At 44.1% G+C, this 17,640-nt stretch overlaps 2 protein-coding genes across 3 annotated transcripts in view; one reads left to right on the forward strand and one right to left on the reverse strand.

Moving 5' to 3' along the window:
• ATXN3 (ataxin 3) overlaps positions 1 to 17,640 on the reverse strand; it is a 464,297-nt gene that overhangs the window by 415,615 nt on the left and 31,042 nt on the right. The gene's annotated exons all lie outside the window — the stretch shown is intronic.
• RIN3 (Ras and Rab interactor 3) overlaps positions 1 to 17,640 on the forward strand; it is a 104,012-nt gene that overhangs the window by 74,534 nt on the left and 11,838 nt on the right. For both annotated transcript variants that reach the window (XM_050953229.1, XM_050953230.1), the window contains one exon: positions 2,694 to 3,002. In XM_050953229.1, coding sequence (XP_050809186.1) covers positions 2,694 to 3,002 — 309 coding nt within the window. The remainder of the gene's footprint in view (positions 1 to 2,693; positions 3,003 to 17,640) is intronic.

The following is a 17,640-nucleotide window of genomic DNA, read 5'->3' on the forward strand; positions in this document are numbered from 1 at the left end:
GTTAAGACAGACCTTGAAGTGAATAAACAGACCAAAACCCAACTGTAAAGTAGAAAGTGACTGAGGGCTTGTCTTCACTGCTAAAAAAAGTGGGTTTTTTTCCTTTTTTTTTTTTTTTTTTTTACCTCAGAGTATTTAACACATGTGAGCTATCTCAAAAACACACTAAAGACAAGGCACGTTAGTTTTACCATGAGATAAATTTTGTGAGGTCAACCCCAGGGAAGGACATAGGTTGAACTCAGCGAGAATACCTTGTGGTAAAACTAAAGTGCCTGGTTCTCACTGTGTTTTTTACTTCAGGATAGCTTGCACGCATTAGTTAGCCTGCAGTAAAAGCCGCAGCTTTTTTAGAAGTGAAGACAAACCCTGAACTCCATGAGTTCTGATGTATGGTTACAGTTCCCATTCTCCAAATGCTGGCTCCACGGTGGGTTATTCCTGTAGAGGAAGCTGAAAACGGTGCAAGTTTTCACTGCCTGAGTTTTCTTCTTTCCACTGTGAGTGGGGTTTACACGTAGCCCCATCACCTTCAGAACAGTCACAGGCTTCATCTTAAATAACCCACACATAGCCTGAGTTCCATCAGAGGCTAGGACCATCTGGTGGAGGTTCTGGGCCTCTATCCTGCCTCAGAGCTCCACCTGAACTCCTCTGTTCCTTTGTCTGCAAGGTCCCCACTGGTCACTGCTCTGGAACCCCCATCCTTCAAGATGGGAGAGGTTCAGAGCATGGAGAGTTATCTGCCTAAGTTAATGCTCATTTAGAGGAAGAATCTGTTATGGCTGGAAATGCAATGCTGCAGAAATAGAACTCCCTTCTTCCATGCCTCCCCCAACTCGTAGTTGGATGATGGGCTCTATTCCTTCAGACCAGCGAGAGGAGGATTTGGCCCAAAGTCAGCAGACTCCTCACAGGTTAAACTTGGCCAGGGATAGCTCTTTTGAGGGCAGTGGGGATTTCCATGGGAAAAGCTTTCAGACTCTGATTCTTCTCCAGACTAGCTGCTCATGCGCACAGATTGTCTCCCTTGTAACCTGTAGAAGATTCTTTAAAAGAGCTGCATGTCATGCCCATAAACATAACTGCTATGTTTTCATTGCTCCCTGTCTGGGCGGCTGCACTGTTCTGCAGTGCCATTGAACTATATGTTTGTAGTAGGCAACAGGCGTAATGCAATTTCCCATAGTTTCTCAAGCTTGCTGTTGTCTGGGTGTTTTTTTTCCTCCTGTTGAATATTAAGCAAGTGTTAGGAAATAGGTTTCATGGGCCATATTCACAGATGACGTAAAATGTGGTGTAAATTACTGCATATCGGTAAGTTAGTGTAACCTACACGAGGGTCTGGAAAGGCAGAGTTGTTAGAGGAAAAGCAACCAAGCGCGGTGTGGGAAAGTGGGGTTCTGCTTTACTTTATATTTCCCCTTAGTTGGCTGTCCTGTTACAGGATAGTAATGCACTTGTAAAATGTGTGTCTCACTACTGCTTCTGGTTAATAGAGTTACTCCTTCAGTTCAACTGGTAGAAGTCTACGTTTTGATATTGTGCTCTGGTTCAAACCCTGCCTGTGGCCTATGGTGAGTACAGCTACACCTCCCCCACCAACGTCTGCCCCTTTGGTGTGTAAATTACCTGTGGCACACCTACTGAATGCCAGCCTGATGCAAATGACACTACTTTACTCATAGACTCATAGACTCCAGGACTGGAAGGGACCTCGAGAGGTCATCGAGTCCAGTCCCCTGCCCTCATGGCAGGCCCAAATATTGTCTAGACCATCCCTAATAGACATTTATCTAACCTACTCTTAAATATCTCCAGAGATGGAGATTCCACAACTTCCCTAGGCAATCTATTCCAGTGTTTAACTACCCTGACAGTTAGGAACTTTTTCCTAATGTCCAACCTAAATCTCCCTTGCTGCAGTTTAAGCCCATTGCTTCTTGTTCTATCATTGGAGGCTAAGGTGAACAAGTTTTCTCTCTCCTCCTGATGACACCCTTTTAGATACCTGAAAACTGCTATCATCTCCCCTCTCAGTCTTCTCTTTTCCAAACTAAACAAACCCAATTCCTTCAGCCTTCCTTCATAGGTCATGTTCTCAAGACCTTTCATCATTCTTGTTGCTCTTCTCTGGACCCTCTCCAATTTCTCCACATCTTTCTTGAAATGCGGTGCCCAGAACTGGACACAATACTCCAGCTGAGGCCTGACCAGCGCAGAGTAAAGCGGAAGAATGACTTCTCGTGTCTTGTTTACAACACACCTGTTAATGCATCCCAGAATCATGTTTGCTTTTTTTGCAACAGTATCACACTGTTGACTCATATTAAGCTTGTGGTCCACTATGACCCCTAGATCTCTTTCTGCCATACTCCTTCCTAGACAGTCTCTTCCCATTCTGTATGTGTGAAACTGATTGTTCCTTCCTAGGTGGAGCACTTTGCATTTATCTTTATTGAACTTCATCCTGTTTACCTCAGACCATTTCTCCATTTCTCCAATTTGTCCAGACTGCATTGATATGCACCCCACTTGTAACTGACACTGTCCTTTAAATTTGCTTATGACATGGCCCAGGTTCTTGCATGGGAGTTGGACTAGGTTGGTCTAGGGATGCATCTGTGCTACTAAGCTAATCTTTTTTCATGGATCTCATGTTCTCTTATTCCCCTCTCCTCCTTCCTATGCAGAAGTGATTGTTGAGTCAGCGTTGTATAAATGTGTCCTGAAACCTTTAAAAAATGCCATCGATTCCTACTTACGGGAAATCCACAACAAAGATGGATCCTTACAGCTGCTGAAAGAGAACCAGTTGGTCATACAGAACACAACCACCACTGACCTGGGTGTCACCACCAGCGTGCCTGAAACTGTTGTGCTGGAAAAAATCCTTCACAAGTTTACAACCATGCACAAGTTCTACTCCCCAGAGAAGAAGATTGGCACACTGCTGAAATCCTGCAAACTCATCTATGACTCCATGGCTCAAGGAAACCCAGGTACAGTAGAGATCTATTAAAACATTTGCTCTCCCTGTCCACTCCATCTCTGCTTTGCTTTTTTCATGGCTATGGTACCCAAGAAAAAAGGGTTTTGTTGCAGTTACATGGAAAGATTTTGGTTTGATAGTGAACTTGGTGGCTAGTATGTTTACTATAACTCCTTCATGGAGGTATGCTTAGACTTAATCTGTTAATGTTTGCAAATTACCCTGAGATGCTCAAATAGAAGATGTTATAAGATGTACCCCAAGAGAGTCAATGTTCTTTGAATCAAAGCACTGATAATGACGTCCATGACTATAAGCTTCATTGATCATCATGTCTGTCCTGCACAAGTGTCACGGTTCCATTCAAGTGCCTCCTCTTGGCCCTCAGGAGTCTGCTGTAAGGGGATCCAGCTTTTGGATTCCATGTATTATAAGCCTCTGGAATCTGGATGGAGCTTGGGCACTGGCACTGTCTTAGGGCTTCTTGGCGCACTCCTGGAGTACAGATCTTCTGTGTGGTGCAATGTCCAGTCCCTGGAAGCAGTGCTAACCCCTCAGACTTCCCCCATACAAAGAGATCTCTACAAAAATAATAAACCCTGCATGCATTTCCCTGCCTCAGTTTCCTCATAATTCCAGACCATTCCTTGGGCTGGGGTCAGGGTCTTCTAGCGCCATTCAAGGATCTTCTGTTGCAGTCCCTGACTTGGGTTCTGAAACATGGAACCTTCTACCCCAGTTTGCCTACTCTGACCTTGATTGATCTGTTCCCTTCCTCTCTACTTTCCAAACTTCCTGTATGGTTCCCTGTGAGTCTTCCCTTCTTTGAGTCCTTTTATAACCTCATGTTTGGTCACCTCTGTCTCTTTGTCCTGCATGGGAAAGTTACACTCTATCCACTTCCCCACACCTTTCAGACAAGAGGAGGAAGTATTTTCTTCCAGCAAAAGCAAACCCATTGTCCCAAAGAGCTAGTTGTTGCATACTAGCAGCCCACCATTGTCCCTCGTTTGGGAGGTACATGTTGAAAGGTTTGTCCACAATGGTGGATACACAGAGACAGGGAGACATTAATGATACATCAATTTTCATAGTAACAACTGCATAATAATTTCATAACAACCACCAGAATTCTTAAGTTGTCCAGACAGATTTCCTAAATTGTCATAAGTATTCACATAGCTCTCCCTAAACTCCCAAAGTCCTGTTCTACAACGCACTGGACTAAGTGTAAAACCTGAGAGGGATTCCCTGGGGAAAGTCTCTTGGGTTTTGTCTTTCCAAAACCTTGGCTGAAATGTGCAGAAGGTGCCCCTAGGACATTGTGTAGGTGCAAAGTGTTAATATTGTTTGTTACTATTTCATGGTTGCTTCAGTAGGCTTAGAAAGCCATTACTGCACTTCTCTAGTGTATCTGTCCTATCAAAACAGACTTTAAGTGTAATAAAATATGTTTTGACACATTGTGGTGGTGTACACAGCACTGTACGTTAAGAAAATTCATCATCATTTTAGTCTTAAACACACATTTTGAATTGACTGGCCAAAGTGTTAACCCTAAGTGCCACATATCTGGCATAATCTCCATGTGATTCTTGTGCATTGTTTCTGAGATATAACTAGAGCTATGCGAAATTCAGAATTGCTGTCCTACGGGCCATTCTGATATTTCAACATTTGTTTTTGCCTCAAAGGTCAAATTTTGAAAATATTTGATTTGAAAATGTTGAAATGTTTTATTTTAAGATTTTTTAATCAAAACAAAACACAACATTTTGACATTCCTGAAATTGAAGTGTTTCATTTTGGTTTGTTGAACTGGAATTTCAAATCAATTCTACAAAACATTTACGCTATATTTCCCAGTTCAGCTCATTGCCTCATGGGAGCTGTAGTTTTGAAGACTGATGGCTCCATTCTCCCCAGGGGCTAGATCCCTGGCTGGAATATATCTCCCATGATGCACCCAGCTTCATGTGGCTCCCATAATGTGCCATACAGTAGGTCAAAGGGAAATCCACATTGCATTATAACAGATGTAATCCTCCAGGGAGTCTAGTCCATAGAAGAGAGTCGGGGTCTAAACTACAACTTCCATAAGGGCAATGAGCTGATTGGGAAAGGCAGTTTAATGTTTGACCTGATTCTAATCTAAGCATTTTGAAGTTAGCTCAACAAAACAAAATATTCCAATTCAGGTGAAACCACACTGACACAAAATATTTTGTTTTGATTTTCCTAACAGCAATTCAACATTTTTTGGCAAAAAATTTGCAGAAACTGCATTTTCTGTCAAAAAAGCATTCCAGTGGAAAATTCCCAAACAACTCTAGTCATAAATTTATCTAAGTGCATTAGGCTGTTCAGAACCAGATTTCACTGTGCTGGGAATTCTCTTTATCCCTCCTATTCACCCAGAGAATAGGAACCCAATCCCTCTCATTCTTTGGGCCAGCTTCAAGTCCAGGCAGTATTTTTGACATAGTAAGAGTACACTCTGTGCTCAGCTTCTTGTATCATTATGTGTACTTCATTAAGTGCCTTTTGTTCATCACTGAATCAGTAAGTTTCCCATCTTTTCCAATTGCAGAGCAGATGGAGTCTCAATTCAACCTTTCCCTGTGCCAAAAAGACAAAAGTCTAGCTGTGACAAGAATGATAACTGTAGAATAACAGTAACTAATTACACTATCTGGTGTGACTTCCCCAGCTGGCTGCATTTCCTTTGTGCTAATTCAGGGACAAGTCAGGTCGGAGAATCTACCTAATATTTCAAGATAAAACACAATTGCATCAATGTCCACCTGATTTTGTGTCATAACCCTGCAAAACTGCCAATTTCTTAAGATTTTAATCCACACAGATACATTAGCCAAGCTCATTAAGAGGGTTTTTATGGGTTTCAAGTTTGCATTAAAACTAGAGATGAGCCCAGAAAGGAACACATTATATCTCTCCAGACTTTGCAGTGGGGAATTCAAACCAGAACTCTGAATCTTCACACCTGTGAAGTCTGGGAAACTTTGGAACCAAATCCAGTAGCTGAGGTTCACCTCTATCAAAACCCCAAGCCAGGGCACTTTTGTGCAGTTTTTTTTCAGCTGGATTGTGATAATTTCACAGAGTTGTAATCAAAACAAGGATAAACCCCTTGTAAGCCGGCGGTGTCGGGGCTCGTCCGGGGCGGGGAGCCAGGGCGCCTCCTTACACACAGCAGTCTGGGTAGGCCTAACCCCTCAGCAGGCGTTGAGGGAATAAAGGGTCTGCAAACAAAGTATATCAGCCCAGGCCCTTGGGCAGGGCGGGGGACTAGCAGTTCAGGCTTAGGCCTTCAGCAGGCTGAGCAAAGGAAGTATATCATACGTCCACACAGAAGACCTCCTCAGGCCAGGGAGAGGGGGAGGCTGCCACCCTTGGGAGGGTGGCAGGGGGAACGCAGGCCCTCCCACTCCACTGTGTTCCAGCCCGGGGCCCTAGCAGCAGCGAAGGCACGCTGCTGTCAGTGGAGATCCTGGCCGAAACACACTGACATGGGTTCAGGCTCTTCAGGAGCCAAACCAGGGTCGGCTATCCCCGGGCCCCTTCCGACCTCCCCCTCTCTGGGTGCCTGTCTCTTGCCAGCTTCGTCTGGGGGGGGTCCCAGACCATGGGCTTCTCCGGGTACCGGTCGCAGGGAGGTTCAGGCAGCTCCTCGGGGTACCGGTCGTAGGGAGGCTCAGGCAGCTCCTCGGGATACCGGTCGTAGGGAAGCTCAGGCCGCTCCTCGGGGTACCGGGCACAAGGCAGGTCAGGCCGACGTTCCTCCGGGTACGGGTATGAGGCAAGTCCGGCCAGCGTTCCTCTGGGTAGTGAGCGCGGGGCAGGTCAGGCCAGCGCTCCTCTGGATACCAAGCGCGAGGCAGATCAGGCCAGCGTTCCTCCGGGTAGTGAGCACAGGGTAGGCTGGGCCCGGCGGGAGCTCCGGCTCCAGTGTCTGTCCTCTCCGGCAGCCGGCCGCCAACTGAGCGCTTGGGCCGGGCTTTTATACTTCCTGTCCCGCCCCTTGACTTCCGGGGGGCGGGGACAGGTGGTGGTGGCTCCGCCCACTGAGGCACCTGCTCTGGCTCGTCCCTCTCAGGCGCGGCTGGGAGCCAGGGCGCCTCCTTACACCCCTATATGCATGGGAAGAGAGGAATGTGTAAGCCTGAGGTAGGAGGCTCAGTTTTAACCATGCTGAATTCCCATTTTCTTAAGATGAGATTTCAGTTTATACATAGGTCAGCCCAGCCTGACTTAGAAGTTTCGTGACCCTTTCAACATTCACGACCGTAATTCTAAAAACTGTGAATCTCCATTCCTTATTTGTTCATAAAAATCAACAACAACCCAGAACAGTTCCTAATTATTCCTCAAGTTATAACTGCAGAACAGAAACGTAGAGTCTCCAGCTTTCTCGCTGCTGAAGCAAGGAAGACAAATGAGTGAGGTGGAAGTAGGGGGATGTGTCCTGGCAGAAAATGTTGCTCAGCCCCCATATATGCAAACTTGTTAGAGAGCTTTCACCTGATGTCAGATGTTTAACTTGAACATACACAATAAAAATGCACAGTAAGTTTGCTGCAGTTAAATTCCCCAAAGCCCTACTTGCTATGTTTAGAATTTAAACACAATGGGATAGATTCTCATTTGGTGAAAACTGGAATAGCTCCCTTGACTTGAAGTCAGAGAAGCTATGGCTCTGATCCACTATTTTCAGACCAGTACAAAGTATAGCTAAGACAAGATCCATCTTCCTTGCCCATTCCTTTCACCATACCACCCTGTGAAGAGGCAGGACTCACCACTGAAGCAACTCCTTGTGGCCTGGCATGGTGTACTGGTTCTGTCCTCTCTGGTGCCTCTTGCCAATGGCCGCACTGGTCCTCTGCTGGTCTGCCCCTTCTTATGCCTCAGCTCACCAGCCAGATCATCTGAAATAGTAAAAAGTCCAACAAATCAGAGTCCAAGACCTTGTATCACGTCTTCAGTGTCAATTCTGGACCTGTGGTTTTCACTCCCTTTTCTCAGGGCTCTCTGTCATCCTTGTCCCCTCCTCCAGCCTCATGCCACCATACCAGTGGCTAGTAGGGGAACCCAGGCCTGCTCACTACGCCACGATCCAGCCATGACAACTCCTTGCTGCTGCCTTCCTTTGGTTCTTCCTACCCAGCCTTTCTCTGGCCTTCTCCCCTGCTGCAACTTCTGTAGGGTCACCCTTCTGTCATGGCTGGTGCACTCCAGGACCTTCCCTGGAATCCCTCAACAAAATCCCAAACTAAAAAGCACAATCTTAAAACCCCTTCTGCCCTTTTGGAGCTTGACCTTTCATGCTTCCACTGGATGCCTTCCAGGGCTCTCTACCTGTAAATTCAGTTCCTGCTGTTTTGTCAGGCCTTCCCACCAGAGCCTGCTCCACTCTGCTGTCTCCCCCCAGCCTCCTGCCACACTTTTCTATTCAAGAGGGGATCCCAGGACCAACTGTTCCCTTTGGCTTCTTCCATGAGCCTCCCAGTCTCTTCCCTCTCCAGGGTGGACTGATCTAAATCACGGTGATTTAAATAATTGATTTGAATCAACTTTTCCATTTGTACTTCAATTATTTTCTAAAGAAAGGTACTTTCTCATAGGTCAATATAATCATTAAAACATGTTGGCATACAACTAGATAGACCCTTTACATTAGGTTAGGCACATCTTTTTGCCACCTAGTGAGATCACATGATGGAGTCTCCTAGAGTCAGAGGCCAGGTCTTAATACCTGTGGTGACTTTGCCAGTCTCTTGCCCCTAGTAGCACAGCCCCACACAGGATCAAGCACTTAATACTGTACGTGGCCTGTTGTGCCGTATTTATAAAGCTTGACCTTGAAAGTTAATTCCCCTCCTCCCCGGATTCTTTCTTTATATAGAAAAGCAGCCTTTAGGTTCAAGATAGGCTCATAGAGTCAGCATATTTCTTAAATGTGTTAAGAGATTTTAATAAGTTTAGCCTTTAACATATTTTGTAATAAATTCAGACTTCATGTTAAACGGGTTTATTTTTAAAAAGAAAATCAAAGAGTATTTTTGAAAAAAATATATAAATCCTTTTTTTTTAATTTAAGGAGTTTTTAATTTAAATAATAAAATAAAACAATCAGATTTAAATTAAAAACCCCTTAAACTAAAAAAAATGGATTTATATATTTGTTTCAAAAATACTCTTTGATTTTTATCTATCCTGCCCTGCTCTAGTCTCAGAGAGTAACTGCAGAGCTCCTTGCGCGCTATCTGCAGCTTCCTTTTGCTCTCAACTTCTTTTGTTTATAGTCCTCTCCCAGCACCTCCTCAGCTGGGCCTCATCCTCCGTTAAGCCTGTCCCACTCTCCGGGCACAGCTCTGTATGTCAATTGGCCTCCTAGGCCCATTCTGAACCCGTGTAGGGTACACACACCCTCTTCCTTGAATCTCTCCATTGGCTCCTCTAGTTTTACTGCATCAAGGTCAAGCTTCTTGTTCTCATTTCCCAGGCCCTCTACAATTCTGCCTCTCCTTACCTGTCTGCTCTTGTGTCTCATCGTGTCCTCCCCACCTCCTCCACGCCACCCACATGCCTTCTCTGCCCATTTGTCAGCTTCCTGAACAAGCATCTCTGCACCTCTTACTCTGACTTTCATGCACAGAACTGATCCATCCGGCCACTACCCTCTCCTCCTCCAAATTCCTACTCAAGATGCACCTCTGCTACCATGCTGGTGAGAAATCAGCCAATGAATTATGGCTAGGTCTATTTATATCAATTTTTTTACAAATTGCACATCTATATATGTGTATATATCATTGTATTCCTCTGCCTGCCTCCACCTTCACATCTCACTGGTCAGATTAGATTGCAAGCTTTACAGGGTAGAAACTCTGGGTAGCCCCATGTCTTCATATATGTTTATACAGTGCTCAGTGCAGCAGGGTGGCACTCCTGATTGAGGCCTCTGGGTTTTTCTGCAATATATATAACGTGGCAGCACCTGGGAGCCTCAACCAGCTGTACAAACATTTAGTAGGTGATGGACCTTTCCTCAGAGAGCTTACAATCCAAAAATAACAATCGTGTAAGTAACAATAATGTGCAGGAAAAGGCTCAGAGAAGCAGATTTTGGCCTCTAATGCAATCCTGCTCTTCTTGCTATGCTGAGGCTGTGTATCAGGCACATACTTTGCATGGTTATACTCTAAAAATAGCAAATCAAACAGTGCCACAGTTTAATGGATAATGTAAAAGATGACTCACATTGGGTAAGTCTATGCTGGCTGGGAAGAGAGACCTTCATATTAACTGCAGCACCAGCTCTCACAGTGTAAGGAATTTAAGCAGGATGGGGAAGTCAGCTTCATCTCAGAAGGCACAAGAAGCTGTAGGAGCTGCAAAGAGTAGCCTGGAGCTCAGATCTCCTTAGCAGAGCTGCTGTCAGTGCACCACATGGATACCAGTTCTAGTTGTGGCTGTAGTTGGATGTAGGATGTAAACAGCAATTCCAGCCCCTGATGAGGGACTCTACAAATTGGTTAAGTCAGCTCTAACATTTGCAGACACACCACCGGCTGCCTCCTTGAAGGGCAACTGGGCACATAATGAGAGCAGGATAACACTCATATCACATGTGCCTTGTGTTCTTGGACGAAGCTTGCAACTTCCCCATTCTGTTTTACCCTGTATCGTTCTTCTAGCACAGATCCTTTCCCCTAACAAAACATGAAGGGCCTGATTTGCTGTACGATCAAAATCAGGCCTTAAATTCTTCAAACTTTTCTCATAAGGACTATGAAATGCAGTGCAGATCTGGGGTGATAGTGAGACAGAAACATGCAATGTGCTATGGAGCAAAGAGATGACAGTCCTTCGCTATAAGGAACTGATAAGACCACAACTAGAGCACGGTGACCCATTCTAGGCACTTTGGTGCCTGAAAGTTGTTGGTACGTAGGAGGGAAATGAAGGAAGAACAAAGATTAAGGAGCTACAGGGATTGGTATAGAGAGAAATATTGAAAGAGCTAAAGTGGTATAGATTAATCAGATGATGACTACTAAGTTTGCAAGTATATGAAAGCTGGAAATGCCAACGCTGGGGAGAGCAATCATATAGGGTGGTCCAAGGAATAAAGGAACAATTTTCTAACAGATAGGTCTATTCACATCTGGAATAATCCGTGAGGTGAAGCGGTGGACACTTCCTCATTTGAGTCACCTAAAATTGGACTGAACAAACACTGGATCATATACTTCAAGGAACAAGTCTGCACTGGCTTGGGGGTGAACTTAATAGTCCTATTTTGTAGGATTCTGTGCTTTGTACAGTTAATCTGACTCACACATACTGCGCTTTTAGTTTGAAAAGAACAAGAGTGTAGTAAGGTCATATTGTATTAGAAACCTTTCCTCTCCCTGTTTTTGGAATAAGTTTTGTTGTCCCCTGTAAAACCAACCTACCCGATGAACATTAATTGCACCCTGTCCATTCACTTTTTACATAGGGTTCTGCAGTTAATAATGAGCAAGGCATAAATGTGAGTAGCATAGCTGAGCTACTGTTCGTGTATTTGAAAGAGGATTTAAGCACTGGAGGCATCAGCATAAATGGTTTATGCTGAAGCAATTCTAGAATCTATTTACAGCGAATCCAAGATGCTCCTGTACGTTGCTCACTATCACATGTTGCTTACCAGGGAGAGAATAATTCCATGTATAAGTTTTGCCTTGTAGCGGACAGAGACCTGGCAGAAGATGTTGTATGAGGGCTACTGTTAGTGATAGCTGGTGGATTGGAGAGTATCCTTTATCTCATATGGTACAATTACTGCTTTGGGTTAAAAGTGCCAATATGAACTGATGCCTCTGACCTATGAATTAAGGCAGTGATCCCCAAACATTTTAGTAAGGAGACCCACCAACTGCATTGTGTCTTTTTTGGCAACCCACTCAGGGTTCACATTTGTAGGGGGTGAAGGCCAGTGTCCTCTTCCTCTTTCTCCTCCTTGCCCTGCCCAGGGGGCATCAATTCCCCTGGCACTGCAACCCTAATCCTAGGCCGGTAGGGGGGTTGCAACACCCAGAGCAGGAAGCCGAGTCCAGGCCTATGAGGCAGGAGCTATTGCTGCAGGGTCAGAGTGAGGTGAACTCACTCTCCAACGCCTCCACTCCTGCCCTGGGGACTCCCCCTTGTGCCTCATTCCTAGGAGAATATTGTGAGACTTCATTCATGTGTGTTTTCAAAATGCCTTGAAAGCACTGGATGGATGGATGGATGGATGGATGATGCAATATCAGTGCAAAGTATTCTTACTATATTATGATTAGGCTTGGCAGAATTAGATTTTTATCTTTTTGATGGATAATATCGATTATTTATTTTTAAGCATTTTTTAATTTTTATCTGTTTAGTTTTTCAGTCACATGAAATTATGTGGAGGTCAAACAATAATTATTTCTTGACAGAAGATGTTGAAATTCAAAACGTTAAGGTTTATAACCATTAAAACACATGGATTGTCAACATCACATGTCAAAATATACAAAGTTAATATCCCTAAATCAAACTCCAAGAAGTTCATAAGGAACATTTTTCTTACTTTTCCTAGCTGTAGATCACACTTATTACTGATGGAAATATTTTTTTCATCACTTTGTGTGTGTACAATGAAAACAAAGTTTACCGACACTGAATCCTTCCAAGCCTACTTATGATGATTATCAGCCCTACTGGACAGAAGATCCACTGAAGGAGCGTATATATGAATGTGTTAGAACAGAGCCCTAATTTATTTATGGATACTTGGACAGAATTCCAATCTCATTAAACCATGCATTTAATTAATACCAATTCCAGCGCAGCCAGCCGCTGATATTGCAAACACTTTGCCTTGAGTGTAATAGGATGAGTTTATGGCAGAGGAGAAGGCTTATTTTAAGCCTCTTATGAACGTTTATGAAACAAATGTTTCCTGTCGTTGGAAAAAAAGCAAACAAGTCTGATTTGATTCCACCTTGAACTCGGAACAGCAGTTGGGGCAGGGGAGAGGGATGACAGCAGGATGTAATTCTGCACGCTGTTAATGAGCTTTTCTGTGAAAGACACAAACTAAACATGGATGTTTTCAAAGGCTGGATGAGGCAGTTACAGTAAAAACGAACTGACCTGATCCTGTGATCTAAACCCCACCCATGTTGAGTAGAGATGGGCCTGAGCTCCGACACATCTGGGTCTGTCCTCCTTCAGACGTCTCAAGGGTTGAGATCAGCCCATTTTAGAGAGAGAGAGCCAAATCAACACTGACACGAGCTGCTGTGACTCCATTTAAATCTGTGGAGATGCACTGGGTTTCACCGGGGGCGAATTGGTGTTTATCTTTTTGATCTGCCCTGGTGCAGGATGAGCCTGATCCTGCAGGGTGCTAAGCAATATTAACTTTGCTGGGAGATGAGGATGCTCAGCATGTCACATGAGGTGCTGAGAAATTTCCAGATCAAGTAGTAAATCATTAATATGATGAAAAAAAATCATGACCCCAATTTTCAGTGGTGTTTTCTTAAGTACATATGTGCCCCCTGTTACTGTAGTAGCTAAGCCCCTCACAGCACCTCTGCGAAGTAGGGAAGTACTGTTTTCCCTAGTGGGGATACTGAGGCACAGAGAGGCTAAGTAACTTGACCAGGATCCAACAGGTACTTTGTGGCAAAACAAGGACTTGAACCCAGGTTGTCTAAAAGTCCAAGGCTAATGCCATAGCCCCTAGACAATGTTTCCTCACAGCAAGTGCTTACAACTCCCACTGATTTCATCTGCAGTTGTGAAGGCTCAGACATCAGGACCTGTATTCCTAGAGGTAAACAAATTAAGTCAACTATTATGTGCAAATTGGGAGTGTATGCCACAAACTTCCCTAGTTTGAGCTCATTAATAATAAAAAAAAAGTAGATGTCAGATTCCAATAATTAAGTCATGCAAACAACTGGAACTGCAGAAGTCTTTCTCAAATAATATTTCTATCATGTCTTAAAATTGAGAGAGATTTATAATAAGGACTGGTGAGCAAAGGATAGGATAGGAATGAAAAATAATTGACTCAAAGCCTGGTTGTAAATATAAAACTTAGTCAACCAAACAGAAATGGAGAGATTCTGTAAGAGCTCTGGAAGAGTATCATCCCCTGTCAGCTCTAGCTGGCTCAGGGGAGTGTACATTGAACTATTCACTTCCATGTCCCTGATTTGAGTCTAGCACAGGATGGCAGGTTAACACCACCAGGGAGCCAATTGATGAGCTTTTTGAAAGAAGTTGGTGGTCTGAGTGCAGGTCCTAGTGGACAAATGTTTATATCACAAACAGATATCCATGTTGGGCATCTCAGCAAAGAGGACACGCAAGGGTCATAAAGACTGACTCACCCTCTCCCTCCTAAGGGTGGTCCTTCCAGCTGAGATGTAGGGCAACAGGTTGAAGGCTGCACTCTTGCAGCAGTAGTGTGTCTTTCTAGGGCTCCCTAGAAAATTTGAGTTTCCAGGCATGCTGGTCTGGCTCTGTCCACCAGCTACTTCAGAACTTAAATAAAACATTTGAAGAGGCAGAAAAAATGAAGCTCAGTAGGTTCCTTGAGGCTTGATTGTATGCTCCCTCACACTGGTTTTACACCAGTGTGAACTTCATTGATAGCATTATTCCTAATTGATTCTGGTGTATGTGAGATCAGAATCCAGGCTCTTCTCCTTGAGGTTTTTCCAGTACTCACTGTCTCCGTTGAGTAATTTTCCCAGCTGCACAATACTTTAATAGCAATAATATTAATACATTCATCTTAGATTAATATTTATGGCAGTGATGAATTTGGCCCTGTGTCACCAGCCAACTCAAGCTTTCATAGAAACATAAGCCATAGTAACAGTATGAATAAAACATCCAGCCAGACACTAATCAAACAATGAAGCCCTTTTATGGTTTGGCTAAGACCTGCAACATCATTTAACTGACTGCACATTTAAAAAACAGAAAGTGTTAATTCTACTTTCACTGAATAGAGCCGCAGATTCCTTCTACCATATGTACTGACTCTGTACAAACTAGTCTAACTTACGGCTTCAGAAGTGACTATAACAGTCACAGCCTTAGGCACTCTGTTTTAACTCATCTGACTGTCTGCTTATTAGATACGTTTTCTGGTTTATTTTGAAGTCATGTTTTTTATCGAGAATTAGGCTTGTATTTGTTTAAAACTCCAGCAGAAGATCTTCCTCTGCCAAAGGAGAACTTATGTCAACTACTCTATGACAAATAAGGAAAGCTGACTCATGGCAAAGACTTGAAACAAGTCAGTGGGAACAGCTGAGGAATAGGAATTTATTCCCTATATGCAAGGACATCTAGAATATGGGCCAACATCAGCCTTGGTGTAATTTACCAAAGCTCCATCAGGGATAGATTATTTTTTTGGAGTCTGGACAAATGATTAAGGAGTGAGACATATGTGGCCAATCCCAAACAAATGAAGCCAACACATGACATAGATGCCTAAAAGAGAAAATGACTGAACATTGCAGGCACCATGAATGATCACAGTGAGACTGAAAGTGATCTTGGTTTATGAAGATGGTACGTATCTGGGTGTCCTGAAAGATGGATTTGTGAAGCAACTTTATCCTGCATATACTGTACACTATGAACAAAAAGCATGCCAATTCAAATAAGATGAACAGCTTCTAGATAAGAAATGCTGATCTCAGGTTCTTCATAGTTCTTCTGATGGAACTTCTCCTTGGATCCTATTTTGAGCTGTAATGATTTATACTGATAAGAGTTTACATATAGTGCCTTTCTTCTTAAAGGATCCCAAAGAGATTTACATACCATAAATATGGATCACTTCACAGACTCACTGTCTCTATATGGATGCTTTAAGCACAAGACCATCCTCACCCCATTAGTATCACTTCGTGTAGAAGGTACGTTTACCTTAGAGGTATCCCATCCAAATATTTACTCAGCCTGACATTGCTTAGCTCAGTAGCTCTGAGGAGAGCTCATCCCAAGGTGCCATGGCTATAACAATATCGTAGTTCTGTAGTCAGGATTCTACATCTCCAACAGCAATGGAGCCAGGTTTTGTAACTAAGGGCAACTGGGTATTTGGGGTAGGGGGAATGAGTGTGTGTTTGAAAAGATGCCATGCATATACTTAAAAGATGCCGGGGGAAGGTGCCTGTTCATAGAATCATAGAATATATGGGTTGGAAGAGACCTCAAGAGGTCATCTAGTCCAATCCTCTGCTCAAAGCAGGACCAACACCAACTAAATCATCCCAGCCAGGGCTTTTGTCAAGCCTGACCTTAAAAACCTCTAAGGATGGAGATTCCACCACATCCCTAGGTAACCCATTCCAGTGCTTCATCACCCTCCTAGTGAAATAGTGTTTCCTAATATCTAACCTAGACCTCCCCCACTGCAACTTGAGACCATTGCTGCTGCTTCTGCCATCTGCCACCACTGAGAACAGCCGAGCTCCATCCTCTTTGGAACCCCCTTTCAGGTAGTTGAAGGCTGCTATAAGAACATAATATAAGAATGACCATACTGGCTCAGACCAAAGGTCCATCTAGCCCAGTATCCTGTCTACTGACATTGGCCAATGCCAGGTGCCCCAGAGGGAGTGAACCTAACAGGCAATGATCAAGTGATCTCTCTCCTGCCATCCATCTCCACCCTCTGACAAACAGAGGCTAGGGACATCCTTCCTTACCCATCTTGGCTAATAGCCCTCAAATCCCCCCTCACTCTTCTCTTCTGCAGACTAAATAACGCCAGTTCCCTCAGCCTCTCCTCGTAAGTCATGTGCCCGAGCCTCCTAATCATTTTTGTTGCCTTCCGCTGGACTCTCTCCAATTTGTCCACATCCCTTCTGTAGTGAGGGGACCAAAACTGGACACAATACTCCAGGTGTGGCCTCACCAGTGCCAAATAGAAGGGAATAATCACTTCCCTCAATCTTCTGGCAATGCTCCTACTAATACAACCCAGTATGCCATTAGCCTTCTTGGCAACAAGGGCACACTGCTGACTCATATCCAGCTTCTCATCCACTGTAATCCCCAGGTCCTTTTCTGCAGAACCGCTGCTTAGCCAGTCGGTCCCCAGCCTGTAACAGTGCATGGGATTCTTCCTTCCTAAGTGCAGGACTCTGCACTTGTCCTTGTTGAACCTCATCAGATTTCTTTTGGCCCAATCCTCCAATTTGTCTAGGTCACTCTGGACCCTATCCCTACCCTCCAGCATATCTACCTCTCCCTCCATCTTAGTGTCATTTGCGAACTTGCTGAGAGTGCAATTCATCCCATCATCCAGATCATTAATAAGGATGTTGAACAAAACCGGACCCAGGACCAACCCCTGGGGCACTCCACTTGATACCGGCTACCAACTAGACATCGAGCCGCTGATCACTACCCATTGAGCCCAACAATCTAGCCAGCTTTCTGTCCATCTTATAGTCCATTTATCCAATCCATACTTCTTAAACTTGCTGGCAAGAATACTGTGGGAGACCATATCAAAAGCTTTGCTAAAGTCCAGGTATATCACATCCACCACTTTCCCCATAGCCACAGAG

Source organism: Gopherus flavomarginatus, chromosome 5 (genome assembly GCF_025201925.1).
Source record: "Gopherus flavomarginatus isolate rGopFla2 chromosome 5, rGopFla2.mat.asm, whole genome shotgun sequence".
Lineage (NCBI taxonomy): Eukaryota > Metazoa > Chordata > Testudines > Testudinidae > Gopherus > Gopherus flavomarginatus.